This window comes from Tilletiopsis washingtonensis, assembly GCF_003144115.1.
Source record: "Tilletiopsis washingtonensis strain MCA 4186 unplaced genomic scaffold FA09scaffold_5, whole genome shotgun sequence".
NCBI classification, from domain to species: domain Eukaryota; kingdom Fungi; phylum Basidiomycota; class Exobasidiomycetes; order Entylomatales; genus Tilletiopsis; species Tilletiopsis washingtonensis.
The window spans coordinates 255687-268433 of NW_020312002.1; the positions used below are offsets into that span (position 1 = coordinate 255687).

Consider the following 12747-nt stretch of genomic DNA (forward strand, 5'->3'; position numbering starts at 1 on the left):
TCTCTCCCTCCCACCACATCTCCTCACCACCCCGCACTCGCCCATCATGTGCGGCATTCTCGCCTGCATTCACCACCCAGACGCGGCCGCATACCGGCCGCGCATGCTCAACCTCTCGCGCTGCATCCGCCACCGCGGCCCCGACTGGAGCGGCTGCGTCGTCACCGACGAGAGCTCGCAGGACACGCCCAAGCAGGGCAGCATTCTGTGCCACGAGCGTCTGGCCATTGTCGGCGTCGGTGAGTAGTGCCTGCAAGGCGATGGGTGTAGGGCCGCGAGACCTCTCGGCGAGCAGCAGGGCAAAAGCTTGGCAGGAGCATCATGGGCAGCAGGTGGGCAGCGCAGGTGCAAGGCGGCGCACAGAGCTGGCGCAGGATGGCGAGGACAGTACAGGGGTCGGGAGCGCGGCACTTTTGCAGAGCGGACAGCGCTGCCAGCATCGGCACACAGGCCTGCACATCGCCGATGTCCTCGCACGCACGCTGCTCCGGCGCGCTGCACGCAGCTGGGACTGACTCCGGCACTCAGACACCGGTGCCCAGCCGCTCGTCTCCACCGACGGCAAGATCATCCTTGCCGTCAACGGCGAGATCTACAACCACCGCGCGCTGCGCAAAGGGCTCAAGGACCAGAGCGCCGAGTTCAAGACGCACTCCGACTGCGAGGTCATCCTGCACCTCTACCGCGAGCACGGTGCCGACTTTGTCAAGATGCTCGACGGCATGTTCTCCTTTGTGCTGCTCGACACGAGCGTGACGCCGTCGCGCGTGCTTGCCGCGCGCGACCCCATCGGCATCACCACGTTCTACAAGGGCTCGTCGTACAAGTACCCGGGCGCCGTCTTCTTCGCCAGTGAGCTCAAGGCCTTCCACGAGGAGTGCGAGATCATCGACGCCTTCCCGCCGGGCCACTACTACGACTCGGCGCGCGGTGACGGCGACGAGATTGTGCGCTACTACACGCCCGCCTGGTGGAACGGCGACGTGGAGCCGAGCGCGCTGCCGACCAACGACGCCGACCTCGCGCTGATCCGCGAGCGCCTCGAGATGGCCGTGCGCAAGCGCCTCATGTCCGAGGTGCCGTACGGCGTGCTGCTCTCCGGCGGCCTCGACTCCAGTCTCATTGCCGCGATTGCCGCGCGCGAGACGAACAAGGTGGCAGAGGCGCAGCGCGTGCGCATGGAGCAGGCGCATCAGCGCCGCGCAGCCAAGCGCATGGCGGGAGGCAGCGGCGCTGTGACGCCGGCGGCCGGTGCCGGCGCTGCTGACGGCATGGCTGTGGGCCTCGACGACGAGGCGGGCGAGGAGACGCTGGCCAGCTGGCCGCGGCTGCACAGCTTCAGCATTGGCCTGCCCGGCTCGCCAGACCTGGCTGCGGCACGGGCGGCTGCCGCCTACCTGGGCACCGTGCACCACGAGTACACGTTCTCGGTGCAGGAGGGCCTCGACGCCATCGCCGATGTCATCTTCCACCTCGAGACGTACGACGTGACGACGGTGCGCGCGTCGACGCCGATGTACCTGCTCTCGCGCAAGATCAAGGCCATGGGTGTCAAGATGGTGCTCTCGGGCGAGGGCTCGGACGAGATCTTCGGCGGCTACCTGTACTTCCACGCTGCGCCCGACGCCACGTCCTTTGCCAAGGAGTGCGTGAGCCGGGTGAAGAACCTGCACACGGCCGACTGCCTGCGCGCCAACAAGTCAACGATGGCGTGGGGCCTCGAGGCGCGCGTGCCCTTCCTCGACCGCGCCTTCCTCGACGCCAGCATGGCCATCGATGCCAAGCACAAGCAGTTCAGCAAGGGCTCGCTGCAGACCAAGGACGCCGACGGCCGCCCGAAGATGGAGAAGTACATCCTGCGCAAGGCCTTTGACCTCACGCCCGAGGGCGACGACAAGCCGTACCTGCCGTCGGAGATCCTGTGGCGGCAGAAGGAGCAGTTCAGCGACGGCGTCGGCTACTCGTGGATCGACGGCATCAAGGAGCACTCGGAGAAGGCCGTCTCGGACGCCAAGTTCTCGCAGCGCGCACGGCGCTACCCGCAGGACACGCCCGACACCAAGGAGGCCTACTGGATCCGCGAGCAGTTCGAGGCCTGGTTCCCGTCGCCCGCTGCGGCCAGCACGGCGGTGCGCTGGGTGCCGCGCGGCGACTGGGGCTGCGCCAGCGACCCGTCCGGCCGCGCCGTGGGCATCCACGACTCGGCGTACAGCACGGAGTGAAGGCGGGGAAGGGGAGCTGGACAGAGGGACGCGTAGAGAGACGCTTGAAGAGGACCAGTAGCGAGACCGCTCAATAATGTGCAAGGCGGAGGACGAGGTCAATAGAGCACACGTGCCGACCGCAAGCATGGGCTGCTTGCCCAATGTGTGATTAGACTTTCATTACGGAGCTCGCAGCGATGGGATGAAGTGTGCTTGAGATGAAGGGTCAATCGGCACGGCCCGGGCGACGCAGCTGCGCACGGCGCCGAGCCACGGGGGGCTTGGGAAGGGACTAGAGGCGACGGGCGCGGACAGGCGGCACGCAGCGCGCGCGGCAAGGCCAGAGCCGACGGACGCCTGCGAGCCCGGCGGCCCAGCGCCGCAGGGAGGGGTCGTAGCAGGGACATGGCGGGCGTTAAACGGGACAGCGGGCGCGAGAAGATCTAGGCGTTCGCGTGCTGGCGGACAGACAGCCCTCATCAGCATGGCGGGCAGCATCGCAGCTTCCGCAGCGCTCACCTTCCGCGTGTACTCCTGCGCCGTCTTGTTGAACTTGGCCCGGTCTGTCTTGTACATCTCCGCTGAGGCACAGAGCGATGAGGAACGTGTCTGACTGCAACGCCGGCTGCAGCGACTTACCGATCGATGCCACGAGCGCGTCATCCGGGTTCGGCTCGGCAAGCAGCTGCTGGATCGAGAGCAGGACTGGTGCGAGGCATGGTGTGAGCTGCAGTCACCGCCTGCGCAGTGTGGTAGCGGCAGCATGCTTGCACGCCAACAAACCTGGCACGCCAGGGACATGCGCCTTGCCTGTGCTGCCGTCAGGCACCTTGCTCCAGCCTGGAAGTCCAGCTTCGCGCTGCTGTGCCCGTTCATGCTCTGACGCCCCGGCTTCGAACCTCCGACGCAGCCTTCCTGACACCCCTTGCACTCACTCGTTGCTGCCTTCGTGCTCGGCTTCCATGCCTCCGACTTCAGCAGACCCACACACATGTCTGCACACGCAGCACAGCAGAGCGTCAGTGTCCAGACAGCTTCCCTAGCACGCGAGACACGCACTGCCATCTTCATCAACGTTCGGGTGGAAGACGCGCGTGGCGAACTTGAGGCGCGGCGACTTGAACGGGTACTCGATGGGGAAGTCGAGCTCGATCTGCGTTCGTCGTCAGCACGAGGCTTCTCTCTCGCATTGCCCGGCTCAACCCACCACAAAGACGCCGCCAGCATATGGGCTGTCAGCCTGCGGACAGAGTTGGTGAGCCGAAGTGGAGCAGATGCCTCCAGCAGGACGACGTACCGGCCCGTGCAGCTTGGCGGTCCATTTGTAGATGTTGGACCTGCAGGCACGAGTCAGGACGGGACATGATGAGGCCTGCAAGCACAACGCCGACGCACTCGTTGGGCGTGATCTCTGCGCTCGAGCCATGTCAGCGCAACGAAGCAGCAGGCGAGCGGAGCGGCGCGACGCACCAATGCCGTCAAGCGGAGTGTTGTTCAGGTCCATCAGCTCCTGAAAGCGGCCAGCGAAGCGGTGTTAGCGTGCGCTGCCAAGCTGCTGCTGGCGCAAGCGTGCAGGCGCTCGTGGACGGCGACATCAAGTCGTGCGGCTCCACTGCGCCCGCTGTGCCGGTCCGCCACCCCCACTGCTGCGTCGTTGGAGAGCTAGTACATGCCGTACCGGCGCCGCAGCTACTCAGAGCCAGAGTCTGCTGCTCATCGGACAGCAAGGCGCCGGCAAGTGTTCCAAAGCGCAAGGTGCTCGGTGCGCACCTTCGTGAGACGCTTCGAGCTCGCCATGATGGGCGAGGAGGTGTGGAGCGGAGCGAGGCGGGAATGAGAGTGATAGACAAGGCGTGGAGTGCCGAGCGAGGGAGTAGTGGAGAGGAACGTGCACGCTCAGGGGAGTGGAGATGGGGTTGCGAGGCAGGCTGGCCGTGCCGTGCGCCGGCGGAGCTCCACGCGCGCACTGGCAGGCGCTGTGACGCACGGCACCGCTCAGCCCGCCGAGTCCTTGGCTGGCGCCGTGCTTCGCCGCCGTCGCGCTCTTGGCCAGCTCGCGCGACCGTGCAGCGGGCAAGCTGCTCCCACGCTGTCCGTGGGAGTCACGCTGCGTCACGCTAGCGCCCTCCACTCGCTGACACGGAGGCAGGGAGGGCCCTTGCTTTGCTTCTTCGCGCCGCGCCTCGCTCTGTCCCTCTCGCTCCCGACACCCACTCTCTGCGCACCCCACACCGCCAGCCATGGCCCTCTCACAGGCCCTCTCCGCGCTGCTTGTCGGCTCAGTGCCGGCTGCAGCCGACGGACCGCCCGCACTGCTGCCCGACGAGCTGCTCGCGGCACTCAGCGGCCTCTCCCACGAGTCCGCGTCTGCGAGCGCCGCTGTCGATGACGATGATGATGCGGATGACAATGATCCGCGCGCTACTGCCGGACTCTGGGACGAGATGCTCGACGCTGCATGCGTCATCACCGACGCCGAGCCGGCGCAGAATGGCGCGAGACAGTCCCCCTGTGCCGCTCTGGACAGCCTGAACCAGTGCGTGCCCTAGCACGCCCCCCCCCCCCCCCCTTCCCCTCCTTGCAGTCCACGCTGACCGTGGCCGCAGACATCTGGAGCGCGCGTATCCCGACGAGTCGCTGCGCACGTCGATGCTCACGGCGCTCGCAGATGTGCTGGCGGCGGGCCGTGGAGACGACGAGGTCAGCGCACAGCTGGCCGAGACGCTGGGCTGGGACCAGCTCGAGCTGGTGGAGCAGGTCATGGGCGAGCGCCAAAAGGTGCTGGATGGGCTGCGACGGGTGAGTGGTACTCGTCGTTGTTAGGCCCGAGCGGAGCCACAAGACACCGGCATGCGAGCGGTTGTGCTGGACTCGGAGCATGGGAAGGGACGACGCTGCTGATGCCTCTTGCCTGCAGCCACAGGATGACGCCCAAGACGTTGCAGCGGTCGACCACTACCAGCAGTCGTCCTTTGCGGCACCAGCTGTCGAAGAGCGCCACGCAGCCCCATCAGGCGCCTACGTGCCTCGCGCACAGATGACGTTCCAGACTGCCGAGGACGTGGCCGAGCAGAAGCGGCAGCGTGCCGAGGCTCGCCGCGCTGCTCGTCACCGCAACGCGACCGGACAACACGCAGAGGATGCGCCTCTGTCGCTCGCTGAGATGGAGCGCATGCGCGAAGCAGAGCTTGCAGCGGCGGCATCTCGGCCGCTGTTCACCTCCAACCCGACGGGCGCTCGCTCGGAGCCGCAGTACCCGCACGTCTACTCGTCTGGAGCACAAGGCAACATCCTCTCAGCGATGGGCCAGAAGTTCGCCTTGCCGGCCGGTACGACGCGGGAGCAGGCCGAGTTTTGGGAGGAGGTGACGATCCCACCGCCGAAGCAGCTGCCCTTCCGCTCTGCAGAGCGCCTGATCCCGATCAATGAGCTGCCGCCAATGTTCCGCTCGGCCTTTCCCGGCTACGCCAGCTTGAATCGGCTGCAGTCGGCCGTGTTCCCTCTAGGCTTCCAGACCAACGAGAATCTGCTCATCTGTGCACCGACGGGCGCCGGCAAGACCGACGTGGCCATGCTCACGGTCTTGCGCTGCATCAGCCTGTACGCTGCCGAAGCACAGGCACGGCAAGAGGCCGGGCCAGGCGCAGCGCGCGGCGTGGGCCAGTACGGCATCCGCATGAACGAGTTCAAGATCATCTACGTCGCGCCGATGAAGGCCCTCGCTGCGGAGATCGTACGCAAGTTCGGCAAACGCCTCGCCTACCTTGGCATCAAGGTCCGCGAGCTCACGGGTGAGAAGCAGCGCTGCGTATGACTGCGAGCGGCGTTGACAGTACCTCGTCTGCAGGTGACATGCAGCTCACGAGGCAGGAGATCGCCGAGACGCAGATGATCGTGACGACGCCCGAGAAGTGGGACGTCGTCACGCGCAAGCCGACCGGCGAGGGCGAACTGGCCTCAGTGAGTCGCCAAGAGCCTGTCTCGCTTCGACGGCGACTCACGCCTGCACCGCCGCTCAGAAAGTAAAGCTGTTGATCATCGACGAGGTGCACCTGCTCCATGAAGACCGAGGAGCTGTCATCGAGACGATTGTGGCCCGCACGCTGCGCTTGGTACGTCGCCTCTAGTCCGCGATCGCACCACCACGCTCACGCTGCCTCTGCACAGGTCGAGTCGAGTCAATCGCTCATCCGCATTGTCGGCCTCTCGGCCACGCTGCCCAACTACGTCGACGTCGCCGACTTCCTGCGGTGAGTGAGCCCCCTGTCGCCGCTGCGTTCGATGCTCACACCTGCCCAGGGTCAATCGCATGCAGGGCCTCTTCTACTTCGACTCCTCGTTCCGCCCGGTGCCGCTCGAGCAGCACTTCATTGGCGTCAAGGGCAAGGCAGGCAGTCCGACGTCGCGCGGCAACCTCGACAAGGCCGTGTTCAACAAGGTCGAGCAGCTGCTGGCGCAGGGGCACCAGCTGATGATCTTCGTGCACGCACGCAAAGAAACGGTCAAGACGGCCATGACGATGCGCGACATGTGCCGCGACGAGGGCATTGCCGAGCTCCTCATGGCCGGACGCGAGGGCAACGTCAAGCTCGACGGCATCAAGCGCGACCTGCTTACCAGCAGGAACAAGGAGCTCAAGGAGCTCTTCGAGTCGGGCCTCGGCATCCACCACGCCGGCATGCTGCGTTCTGACCGCAACTTGAGCGAGCGCGCCTTCGAGAGCGGTCTGACACGCATCCTCTGCTGTACCTCGACGCTCGCGTGGGGTGTCAACTTGCCCGCCTACGCTGTGCTCATCAAGGGCACCGAGGTGTACGACTCGAGCGTCGGCAAGTTCGTCGACCTCTCCATCCTCGACGTGCTGCAGATCTTCGGACGCGCTGGACGACCGCAGTACGAGGACCTCGGCGTGGGCTACATCTGCACGAATCAGGACAAGCTGACGCACTACATCGACGCGATCACGTCGCAGCACCCTATCGAATCGAAGTGAGTGGCTCGGCGTGCCAGGCAGAGAGCTGCGCTGACGCTCTGCAGGTTCATCACCGGCCTCGTCGACTCGCTCAACGCTGAGGTGGCGCTGGGCACGGTCAACAGCCTCGATGACGGACAGACGTGGCTCTCGTACACGTACATGTTCACGCGCATGAAGCGCAACCCGCTCGGCTACGGCATGGCCCACACCGAGGTGGCCGACGACCCGCACCTCGGCGCCAAGCGGCTGCAGCTCATCCAGTCTGCGGCCCGCCGCCTCGTTGCGTGCAAGATGCTCGAGCTTGACGAGGCCAAGGGACGCCTGACCATCACTGATCTCGGCCGCGTGGCGGCCAAGTACTACATCCCGAACCGCACCGTCGAGATCTTCAACGAGAAGCTGCGCCCGCACATGAGCGAGGCCGACGTGCTGTCCGTCCTGTCGCTCGCCACGGACTTTGAGCAGATCATTCCGCGCGAGACCGAGGAGAAGGAGCTCAAGAAGATGCAGGAGAATGCGCCCTGCGAGGTTCCAGGCGGCTTCGGCCACTCGCCCGGCAAGGTCAACGTGCTGCTGCAGGCGTACATCTCCAAGGTCTACATCGAGGACTTTGCGCTCGTGTCCGACTCGGCCTATGTGGCGCAGAACGCCGGTCGCATCATCCGTGCTCTGCTGGAGGTGGCTCTGAGCCGCAAGTGGGCGCCGGTCACCGCCGCGCTCATGTCGATGAGCAAGGCCGTCGAGCGGCGCATGTGGCCCTTTGAGCATCCGCTCTCGGTTGAGCAGAGCAAGCTCTCGCCCGACACCGTCTACAACATCACGCGCTGGGCCGACGACGTCGACGTCGCCACGTTCGCGTCGATGTCTGCTGCAGACATCGGCACGCTCATCCACCTCAACGAGCGGCAGGGCGGCTTTGTGCGGCAAGCAGCGCGCCACTTTCCCGTCATCAGTGCAGAGTACGCGCTGCGTCCGCTCACGCACGACCTGCTGCGCATCGTCGTGGACGTGTCGCGCGACTTCGAATGGAGCGAGCGCCTGCATGGCGGCGCCGAGCCGTTCCTCGTCTGGGTCGAGGAAGAGACTGGCGTGAAGATCCTCCAGTCGCACCGGCTGCTGCTGCGACCTCAAGCAGCAAAGACGAGCGTCTCGTTCGTCGTGTCGGTACCGCAGCCGCTGCCGGCTGGCATGACTGTGCGCTGGATCTCCGACCGCTGGCTTGGCGCCGAGGACCAGCTGTGGATGCCGTTCGATGAGCTGGTCATGCCAAGCGCGCCCCCGGCTCACCTTGCGCTGGCAGACGTACCGCTGCTGCAGGTCGGCCCCGCACTGGGCACGCACGTGGTCGAGTCGATCTACTCGCACCGCTTCAAGGCCTTCAACGCAGTGCAAACGCAGGTCTTCCACACCATGCTGCACTCCCGCGCCGATGCGCTGCTCTGCGCACCGAGCGCTTCCGGCAAGTCGACGATGTCGGAGATGGCCATCTGGCGTGCGCTGCGTGAAGACCGCCTCGCCTGCGTCCTGGTGCTGCATCCGCTTCGGACTCTCTCGCTCGCGCACGCAGACGCCTTCCGCAGCCGCTTCGCCGACCTGGCAGGGCTCGCGGTACGCCCGGCGCGCTGGCCACGGGACCTTGCGCCGCCGTCGCCTCCGAAGCCGACAGTCGTCTATGCGACACCAGCGTGCGTGCTGCGGGCCCTGTCCGAAGAGGGCCACAGCGTGCTTGAGCATTTCAATCTCGTCGTCGTCGAGGACGTGCACCTGCTCGATGCGCCGCTCGAGCTGCTGCTGTCCAAGATGCGGAGAGTGATCTCGCGCGAGCACACGCGACTGGTCGTCACTTCGGCCAGCCTAGCGGACGCCAGCGGGCTGCAAGAGTGGCTGGACATCAAGCCTGCGGCCACGTTCTCCTTCCACCCGTCGGACTCGCCGTCGCCACTACGCATCAGCTTCCAGTCCTTCGACCTGCCGCATTCGGTCACGCTGCTCAAGGCCATGGCCAAACCAGCGTACGACCGCATGAAGGCCGCTGTGGCCTCGGGCCCGGCGATGGTCTTTGTGCCTTCGCGAGCGCAGTGTCTCGGCACCGCTACAGACCTGTCGACGCGGTCCGCGACGGACATGGAGACCGAGTCGTTCCTGCGCGTCGACGTGCGCGACCTTGAGCCGCTGTTCGACGCACTCAGCGACCGCGCGCTTGTGGACCCGCTGCTCCACGGCATTGGCGTCTGGCACGAGGGCATGTCGCCTCGCGATCAGGCACTCATGCTCGATCTCTACGACCAAGGTGCAATTCGCGCCCTGGTCGTCTCTCGCGATGCGTGCTGGACGCTCCCGGCGCGTGCCCATCTAGTCGTAGTCATGGCGACGCAATACGTGCGCCTAATGCCATCAAAGGCGGAGGCGCTCGGCACTGGACGCAAGATCGAAGGACTGGCCGACCGTCGCCTGACCGACTACTCGCTGCCAGAGTTGGTGCGCATGAGCAGCTTTGCCGTGCGCCCGGGCGCGGCGACGCCTGGCGAGTGCGTCGTCATGTGCCAGGGCGACCAGGTGGCCTACCTGCAGCGCATGCTCTCATCGGGCCTGCCGCTCGAGTCGTCGCTGCACGAGGATCGTGCTGCAAGCCTGCTGGCTCCGCTGCTGCTCGAAGTGGCCGCCGGACGCGTCACCACGCCAGCGGCGCTCGTCGACATGCTGTCGTGGACATTCCTCGCGCATCAGGCGCAGCACAACCCGTCGTACTACGACTGTGGCGCATACATCGTAGCGAGCCTGTCCGACATTGCGGACGCGCTCTTCGACGAGCTCGAGGCGATGCGCTGCGTCGTCCGCGCAGGCGGCGCTTACAGCGCTACCTCGCTCGGTCAGTCACTCGCGCGCGATCCCTTTGCCTTCACGGATCTCGTCTCGCTGCACCGCGCCGCATCATCGGATGCGATCTTGGCCGGCCAGATCGCCACGAGCATCAAGCACGGATCCGAGCCTGCAGCGGACGAGGCCGGCGCTGCCGCTGAGACGGCTGTGCTCGATGCCACGCGGGCCTCGATCCCTGGCGAGTGGCTCGCAGCTGCCAACGTGCCCCGTCTGCCGCGCCGCGGAGCAGCAGCAGCCGATGCGCCAGTCGCCAACGGAGACGGGACCGCAGCTCCAACCGAAGCTGCTCTGACACCGGCGCAGCGCCGGGCGCTGCTGCTCGTGGCGTACTTTGCCTGCCGCCCAGTCGGTGGTGCCAAGACGGACGCGGCACATCGTGGCGCACGAGAGCGGCTGCAAGACGAACAGGCGGCGCTGGTGCGGGCGCTCCTACGTACCCAGCACAAGAGAGTCAACGGGCGTGGCAAGGGCAAGTGAGCGGGATGCTGAGACGCACGGAGCTACCTGTCTTCGCGCAGCCTGTGCCGCGCCGCAATGCAACACCGTGCTCAGACGGCTTGACACATCTCCTCTGAGCCAGCCAGGACACGACCGAGCTGGGTATTCGGCTCATAATGCGTGAGCTTTTTATGCTTACATTCGATTTGAGTGATCGGTGAAGGTATGCTCGCGCAGCGCGATGCTGCCTTTCAGCGTAGCGAGTTGTATGGGAGAGCCAACGGGAGGCATGACGGACGCGTCGCGCTGGCAGCTGGAGGAGCGGCGCTGGAAACGCGCACGGCCTGTCTTGCCTCCACAACACCTTCCCGCCCCTTCCGACCGACACATGGCGTCGCCGCCGTATGCCGCCGCACCACCGCCGCCGGCGCTGGGCGGCCTGCGTGCGCTGATGCTGCTGCAGCTCTCCACGCGCGCAGTCTCAGTGCTGCTGGCGCAGTTCCTCGTGCGCATCGCGCCGCCGGCCGTCTTTGCCGCCGCGCACATCCACCTCGACCTGCTCCTCTCCACGCTGCTCTTTCTGGCGCGCGAGGGCGTGCGCGGAGCGCTGCTGCGCGCGCCGGAGGACGCAACGGCGGCAGAGGCGTCAGCCAAGTCAGACGGCAAGAGCACGGCTGCGTCGGCGGCGCAGCACGTCGCCCAGCGCGAGCGGGCGCGCCAGAATGTCGCACTGCTGCCGCTCGTGCTCGGCGCCGCCATGCTGCTGCCGGCGTTCCCGCTCTACGCTCGGCTGGCACCCGCGTCGCTGCGAGAGCTGGCGAGCTTCAGGTCTGCCCTCGCCCTCTACCTCCTCGGCGCGGCGCTCGAGCTGCTGGCCGAGCCGCTGCACACGCGTGCCCTGTCGCGTGCCTCGGACACGGGCAACGGCATGGCGCTGCGTGTGCGGGCCGAGGGCGCGGCAGTGCTGTCACGCTGCGCTGCCACAGCAGTCACACTCTACGTTGCTGTGCGGCGACTGCGCATCGGAGAAGCGGATGCGGCGCTGCTGGCATTCGCATGCGGCCAGGCTGCGTACGGCGGCGGCACCCTCGGCGTCTACCTGGTGTACTTTCTGCGCGCATGGGGTCCGCGCCAAGTTGCTGCGCTGTTCACTCCGTCTCGTGTGCCGCTTAGCATGCCTGGCGTCGAGCTGGCATCATCGCAGCCTGCAGCAGACTCGGCATTGCTCGACAAGCACGCGTTCGCGCTGGCGGCCACAATGACGCGGCAGAGCTTCCTGAAGCACCTCCTCACTGAGGCCGACCGGATAGCGGTCGCCCGTCTGGCGACGCTTGACAACCAGGGCGCATATGCTCTGGCTGGCAACTACGGTGAGTGTGCATGTGGTGTAGCGCTGTCGAATCCCTGCTGACTTGCACCTGCCGCCTCCGCGCAGGCTCCCTCTTTGCGCGCCTGCTCTTCCAGCCGGTCGAAGAGTCAGCTCGTCTCGTCTTTGCTCGCAGCCAGTCGAGCACCGGCGAGGCATCGCAGTCGGCTTTGAGCCTGCTGCGCCCTCTGCTCTCGCTCTACATCATCCTCTCGCTCTTCCTCGCCGCCTTTGCGCCTTTCTTCGCCATGCCCGCGTTGCTGCTCGTCGCAGGGCCGCGCTGGGCGCTCAGCACGGCGGCGCCGCAGCTGCTGGCATGCTATGCTGCGCTGTACCTGCCTGTGCTGGCGCTGAACGGCGTGCTGGAGGCCTATCTGCAGGCTTCCGCATCACCGCAGACGCTCAAGCGCTACGACGGCATCCTCGTGCTGGCCTCTGGCGCGTTCGTCGGCGCACTGGTGCTTGGCCCACAGCTCGGCCTGACTCGCGGCGGCATCGACCTCATCGTGGCCTCCACGCTGAGCTCGGGCGTGCGCGCCCTCTTTGGCGCCTACTATGCCTTCCGCGCAGCGCCGGCTGGCCCAAGCGTGTGGCCGCGCCTCTCGACGCTGGTGCTCTTCGCACACGCTCCCGTGCTCTTCGCGTGGACCTCGTCGCGCGTGAGGGCCATCCCGCTGGCCCTGGGTGTCCGCGCACTGGCACGCCGCGACGTCGCCCAGCATCTCGCATGCGGCGTGGCAGGCGCTGCTGTCTTGCTCGCTGTCTGGTCAGTCGGACCGAGCCCAGAGCGCTATGCGCTCCACTGACGCCGCCCTCCACAGCTACTTGCAAGAAGGCCCCAAGCTTCGTCTGGCTCTCGCAGCTATCCGCGGCTCCAGCTAAGC

At 66.5% G+C, this 12747-nt stretch overlaps 4 protein-coding genes across 4 annotated transcripts; 3 read left to right on the forward strand and 1 right to left on the reverse strand.

Annotated features, from left to right (window-relative positions):
- Positions 1-36: 36 nt before the first annotated feature.
- On the forward strand, positions 37-2316 carry FA09DRAFT_328457 (glutamine-hydrolyzing asparagine synthase). The gene is made up of 2 exons (XM_025741779.1): positions 37-239; positions 529-2316. The coding sequence occupies exons 1-2, from the start codon at positions 47-49 to the stop codon at positions 2220-2222; spliced, it is 1887 nt and encodes a 628-aa protein (XP_025599940.1). The 5' UTR covers positions 37-46; the 3' UTR covers positions 2223-2316.
- Positions 2317-2367: 51 nt separating this feature from the next.
- On the reverse strand, positions 2368-4057 carry FA09DRAFT_328459 (putative UBC5-E2 ubiquitin-conjugating enzyme). Its single transcript, XM_025741780.1, has 10 exons — positions 3975-4057; positions 3675-3714; positions 3600-3615; positions 3502-3541; positions 3412-3444; positions 3264-3357; positions 3140-3199; positions 2844-2909; positions 2724-2785; positions 2368-2662 (listed from the first exon to the last, which is right to left on the reverse strand). The coding sequence occupies exons 1-10, from the start codon at positions 3999-4001 to the stop codon at positions 2648-2650; spliced, it is 453 nt and encodes a 150-aa protein (XP_025599941.1). The 5' UTR covers positions 4002-4057; the 3' UTR covers positions 2368-2647.
- Positions 4058-4385: 328 nt separating this feature from the next.
- On the forward strand, positions 4386-10665 carry FA09DRAFT_305543 (Sec63-domain-containing protein). Its single transcript, XM_025740503.1, has 8 exons — positions 4386-4740; positions 4811-5003; positions 5122-5995; positions 6052-6164; positions 6224-6316; positions 6372-6454; positions 6504-7193; positions 7242-10665. Exons 1-8 carry the CDS (start codon positions 4445-4447, stop codon positions 10534-10536), a joined length of 5637 nt encoding a protein of 1878 aa, XP_025599942.1. The 5' UTR covers positions 4386-4444; the 3' UTR covers positions 10537-10665.
- Positions 10666-10885: 220 nt separating this feature from the next.
- FA09DRAFT_337171 (Rft-1-domain-containing protein) lies at positions 10886-12745 on the forward strand (the record flags this gene model as incomplete). Its single annotated transcript, XM_025743975.1, has 3 exons — positions 10886-11867; positions 11933-12629; positions 12685-12745. The coding sequence occupies 3 exons, from the start codon at positions 10886-10888 to the stop codon at positions 12743-12745; spliced, it is 1740 nt and encodes a 579-aa protein (XP_025599943.1).
- Between the last annotated feature and the right edge of the window lie 2 nt (positions 12746-12747).

Bases quoted from the DNA above. Each gene is read 5' to 3' on its own strand.
- FA09DRAFT_328459 (XM_025741780.1), bottom strand. From the start codon at position 4,001: ATGGCGAGCTCGAAGCGTCTCACGAAG. The intron at 3,358-3,411 runs GTGGGTTGAGCC...CGACGAACGCAG, and splicing joins ATGCTGGCGGCGTCTTTGTG to ATCGAGCTCGACTTCCCCAT. The intron at 2,786-2,843 runs GTAAGTCGCTGC...TCTGTGCCTCAG, and splicing joins CGCGCTCGTGGCATCGATCG to CGGAGATGTACAAGACAGAC.
- FA09DRAFT_305543 (XM_025740503.1), top strand. From the start codon at position 4,445: ATGGCCCTCTCACAGGCCCTCTCCGCGCTGCTTGTCGGCTCAGTGCCG. The intron at 6,317-6,371 runs GTACGTCGCCTC...GCCTCTGCACAG, and splicing joins TGGCCCGCACGCTGCGCTTG to GTCGAGTCGAGTCAATCGCT. The intron at 7,194-7,241 runs GTGAGTGGCTCG...GACGCTCTGCAG, and splicing joins CAGCACCCTATCGAATCGAA to GTTCATCACCGGCCTCGTCG.
- FA09DRAFT_328457 (XM_025741779.1), top strand. From the start codon at position 47: ATGTGCGGCATTCTCGCCTGCATTCACCACCCAGACGCGGCCGCATAC. The intron at 240-528 runs GTGAGTAGTGCC...TCCGGCACTCAG, and splicing joins TCTGGCCATTGTCGGCGTCG to ACACCGGTGCCCAGCCGCTC.